Raw genomic sequence first — 5,000 nt, forward strand, 5'->3', positions numbered from 1 at the left:
CAGAGCCTCTGTTATAAACTTTTTGTCACCAAAATGGTAATGACCAAGTCTTAATCGGTTCCTTGAGAATCCCTACATTGTCACTGCAATGCTATTATGAGTTGTGTGTTTTCAGCAAAGAAACTATTATGAGTTTTCAGCTACACAACTATTATGAGTTGTGTGTTTTCAGCAAAGAGTGAATAGGTCTGCTGCCGAGCCCATCTGCAGAAAGAGGCTCAAACAAGGAGCAGAGGGCAAACTAACTGTGAAAAAAGGGAGAGAAACAAGGCATTGATCAGATGTTGTGTGTATTGAATGTATGTGTGAGATAAACGGAAGAGTGAACATGGACCATTACAGAGAGAGAAGAAAAATAACAATCATTGATCACGAGTTCCGTGTGAGTGAGTGTGTGTGCGCGTGTTGCTTTTGTTTGTGTGTGCATTGTGTGTTTGTGTGCATTTTCGTTTGCGCGTGTGCTTGCATACTCATGTATGCCAATAGATGAGTGCGTGCGTGCGTGTGTGTGTGTGCGCGCGTGTGTGTGTGTGCGTGCGTGCGTATACTGTACATGTGTGCCTGAATGTGTGTTCACACAGACATGCAGCTTGTGTGGTGGCCGGCCTCTCCAAGAGAATCGACTCTCCTGGCAGCTGACCTCCGTAAAGGAGGGGTGCAGCTGGGGTCGGCAGTAATAGACACTCCCCTCATCAAGCAATGGATAACCCCCGACTTCTACACATGTAAATCTTCTGTGAGTGTGTGAACGTGTGAGTGTGTATGTGTGTGTGTGAGTATGTGTGTGTGCGTGCGCGCAGCCAGGTAGCCCGCCAGAGTCCAATTCGCAGACACGTGGCAGTGTTATGGAGAGATTTATGTACCGGTGTGAGAGTGTGTATATGTGGCCGCCTGCCTCTCTGTGTGTTTTCTTTTTTACTTGTCTATAAGCCGGGGCAGTGTCACCCTGCTCTCTGTACTCGTCAATGGTGGCCTGTCAGAGAAGGCATGACGGACAGCTGAACTCTGTGTGTGTGTGTGTGTGTGTGTGTGTGTGTGTGTGTGTGTGTGTGTGTGTGTGTGTGTGTGTGTGTGTGTGTGTGTGTGTGTGTGTGTGTGTGTGTGTGTGTGTGTGTGTGTGTGTGTGTGTGTGTGTGGAGTGCTGTAGCAGCACATGTTGATTGTGATTGAGCCTACCATGGGACATCGACAGTATTAAAAGCCTATACATTTGAAATAATAATATAGTGGTGAAGTACTGATTGGTCACTGCTCCTCTGTTTAGAAGGTGCAGGATTCAGTTGAAATGTGTGGTGCAGGTGCAGCCACCACTGGTGCCACTAATATAAGCATATTAATCACAAACACTGTCTGTATGCACTCGGCCTGATGAAGGTCTAAGGACCGAAAGTTTGCAAGTCAAGTAAAGCTTTAGTTTGCACAAAAAAGACCTGAAGTGTGCGAATTGTCTCCCTTTTGTACAAAATAATAATATGGCTAAAAGAATGACAATACATTTTGTTTGGTACATGGCACCTGCTGATGTACAGTAGCGGCTCTCCACTCCACTTTTCACCATTCTACACCCCATTTTTAAAAATGTATTTGCATTGTGTGCAGGTGTGTGCGAGTGTGTGTGTGACAGATATGTTAGAGACATTGTGAGGTATTGCCACAAGATGAGGAAGCTGCCAGTTAGGTCTGATGCAAACAGTAAACAAACAACAGTGTGTGTGTGTGTGTGTGTGTGTGTGTGTGTGTGTGTGTGTGTGTGTGTGTCCTTACCTGAGCCTGAGTATTGGGTCGATGGCTACTGTCTTTGTCACCAAATGTCTTCCTGCAGTTGTCCAACCACTGCATGGAGAGAAGAGCACAGGCGTTAGAATTTTGTTGTTCATATAGGTAAGTGCACATATTTCAACTTGTGTGTGTGCACGTTTTTGTATTCTAGCTGTACATAGAGGTTTGTATAGAGATGTATAGGAGTGTGTGCGTGTGTGCCTGCGTACACATACATGTGATGCCGTCCTGGGTGTGTGACAAGTTTTCTGCCGGACAGCAACGATGTCATGCATCACGTGTACATAGGCTATGTCTATACCCACACAACCATGTACAGTACGTGTGTATATGCGTATGTGCGCATGCATGTGTGTGTGTGTGTGTGTGTGTGTGTGTGTGTGTGTGTGTGTGTGTGTGTGTGTGTGTGTATGTGTGTGTGTGTGTGTGTGTGTGTTTCTCTTGTGTGTGTGTGTGTGTGTTTGTGCACGTGTTCTGGAGGGGGTGGTGGGACGGGGCAGGGGGGTGAATTTAATAAGCGTGCGGTACTTAGCGAATTAAAGAGCGCCTGCAGAGGCAGTGAAAGGGCAGTATCCTCTGGAGACCACCATACCTCCCTCAACACACACACACACAATGCACCTCCCCCCACACACACACACACCCCTTGCCACCCCCCCCACCCCCCCCCCCCCCCCGCACACACTCACACCACCACCCCCCACCCACACACACCTCTTTCTCCCAAACATACAGAGCCACAGTAACACACCACCCGCTCACAATCCCCCAACCCAACCACATGCACCAAGAGATTGTCCAGAGTGCACCCTCCTCCACTCCCCACATCACCCTACTCCTCCCACCACCCCCCCCCCCCCCCCAACCACATCTAGTCACCAGCTACCCCCCCCCCCACCACCAACACCCACATCCTCTCAGACACTCACCCTCCACAATTCCCATCCGCAATCAGCTTCCTCCCCACCTCCAACATCTCGCTCAAAACGCACTACTCTCCTATCCCACCCACACCACACCTCTCTGCCCTCCTGCCTTAACTGGTTTAGGAGACTGAGGGGCGTGGGTATTTATAGATCCATCTGTGTGTGTGTGTGTGTGTGTGTGTGTGTGTGTGTGTGTGTGTGTGTGTGTGTGTGTGTGTGTGTGTGTGTGTGTGTGTGTGTGTGTGTGTGTGTGTGTGTGCGCGTACGCAAGCATCAGCGTTGGTGGGCATAGATGATGGCATTGCTACGTAAGTGGCAGGTTGGGCGGGGGCTTAATTTGTTCTGCCGAGCTAATAGAATCTACTGCAGCCCACGGATGCCCAATAAGACTATGGCTATGACGTCACTGTGCTCTGTTAAGTGGCAGTGAGCTCAGCACTCTGTGGAGAGAGAGAGAGAGAGAGAGAGAGAGAGAGAGAGAGAGAGAGAGAGAGAGAGAGAGAGAGAGAGAGAGAGAGAGAGAGAGAGTGAGAGAGAGAGAGAGAGAGAGAGAGAGAGAGAGAGAGATGCATCTGCACAGATTTTTACCCCCCTTTTGGTCAATTTGCCAATTTATTTATAGAACATTAACAAAAGGACTTGAGGCTGAAGTGCTTTGCAAAGAACAGTTGGGTGGAGCCAGAGTTAAAGGTGCACTGTGTAATGTTTTTAGCAGCTTCTTTCCAGAATTCACGCTGCCCATTCAGAAATGCTACTTTTTCACAAATACTTACCAATTCTAAGCATTCATTATGACTGACATTTCATGTTTAATAAGCACAATTTTCTCAATGTCCGCCATTTTTAGCAGACACATAAGGTCTTTGGTCATACTGGTAAATAGTTGTTCATTATTTAGTAAATATTAGAGGTGCTCCGATCACCATGTTTTGGGTCCGATCACCGATACCGATCACCAAAAATCTTTATCTGCCGATTACCGATCATTGCCGATCACAAAAATGATTTCCTATTTTTTTAATAGCCTATTAATTATCCTTATTGAATACCATTTCTGCCCATAAACCAATCAATCTGAATTTTCACATGTCTATTACAGTATTAGGCTATTATTATTATTATTATTATTATTATTATTATCTTTCAGACTAGTGTTGGTAATACAGTCTACAGTATTAATCAATGTATAAGTTATTGCATAGAATAACTAAACTATTTAAGATTGAATTGAAACTGAAACATTACATCAAATAGTCTTCCACATACGAGAAAAAAAACAACCTGTCGCTTTAAATGAGCAGCCTCGTGAGGAGAGCCCCTCCCCTCTCTGTCACCGTCCACAGTTGCAGTGCTCCACTACCGTTCTGAATCTCTCTCTCAAGTTTTAACCACATCTGTCGCCGTTTGGTGTTTCAGCGACTATCAAACTAATCGACTGACTGCCAATTACAACTTTGAAAACAATAATTGACGTGTTTGTGCTGACAACGTGAAGTTGTCGCGTGCTGACCAAGGCAACTACACAGGTTATAACGTAACATGGCTCACTGGCGAGTACTCAATCGCAAATTACATAGTCAGGTAAACGGCGCATGGATCGGAAAATCAGATCATTGTTGATGCAGATATGGTTATGAATGGTGGAAATGAAGGGGGGAATGGCGAAAAGTTATAGACAAGCAAAGACGCCTTCTTTTGGTGCAGTTGCAGCTGTGCAGAGCCAGCGCCTACATGCAGCGCCAGGTGTAAAGGCAAATGGTTGCGTGAGGAATTTAATATCTCTCGATCGTTTTTTTGATCGGCATGTTTTTCCGATCACCGATCAGGCTATTTTTGGCCATTATCGGCCGGTCATGATCGGCAGCCGAGCAATCGGAGCACCTCTAGTAAATATTCATGAAAAGATCAAATTTGGCTGGCAATAGATAGATAGATAGATAGATAGATAGATAGATAGATAGATAGATAGATAGATAGATAGCAGTTTCAATAAGCAGCATAGTTGCAATACCTACTCTGCAATACCTAATCTTACACAGTGCACCTTTAAAATGGGCCTATTCCTCAAGATCAAAAGGTTTATAAGGACAAAGTACTTAGACATCTGCATTTTGTGCTGAGAGGAATTAGTGTGGTCATTTGAGTAATTTGGGGTATATTTGTGTACATGAGTGTGTCTGTAATAGTGTGAGTGTGAGTGTGTGTGTGTGTTTGTGTGTGTGTGTGTGTGTGTATATTTATGTGTGAGTGTGAGTGTGTATATTTATGTGTGTGTGTGTGTGTGTGTGTGTGTGT

General features: G+C 45.4%; 1 protein-coding gene across 1 annotated transcript in view; it reads right to left on the reverse strand.

Moving 5' to 3' along the window:
* Positions 1 to 5,000, reverse strand: part of fryl (furry homolog, like) — a 125,112-nt gene that overhangs the window by 13,568 nt on the left and 106,544 nt on the right. The window contains 1 exon segment of the mRNA XM_063201325.1: positions 1,765 to 1,833. Coding sequence (XP_063057395.1) covers positions 1,765 to 1,833 — 69 coding nt within the window.

The sequence above is a fragment of the Engraulis encrasicolus genome, chromosome 6, assembly GCF_034702125.1.
Source record: "Engraulis encrasicolus isolate BLACKSEA-1 chromosome 6, IST_EnEncr_1.0, whole genome shotgun sequence".
NCBI lineage: Eukaryota > Metazoa > Chordata > Actinopteri > Clupeiformes > Engraulidae > Engraulis > Engraulis encrasicolus.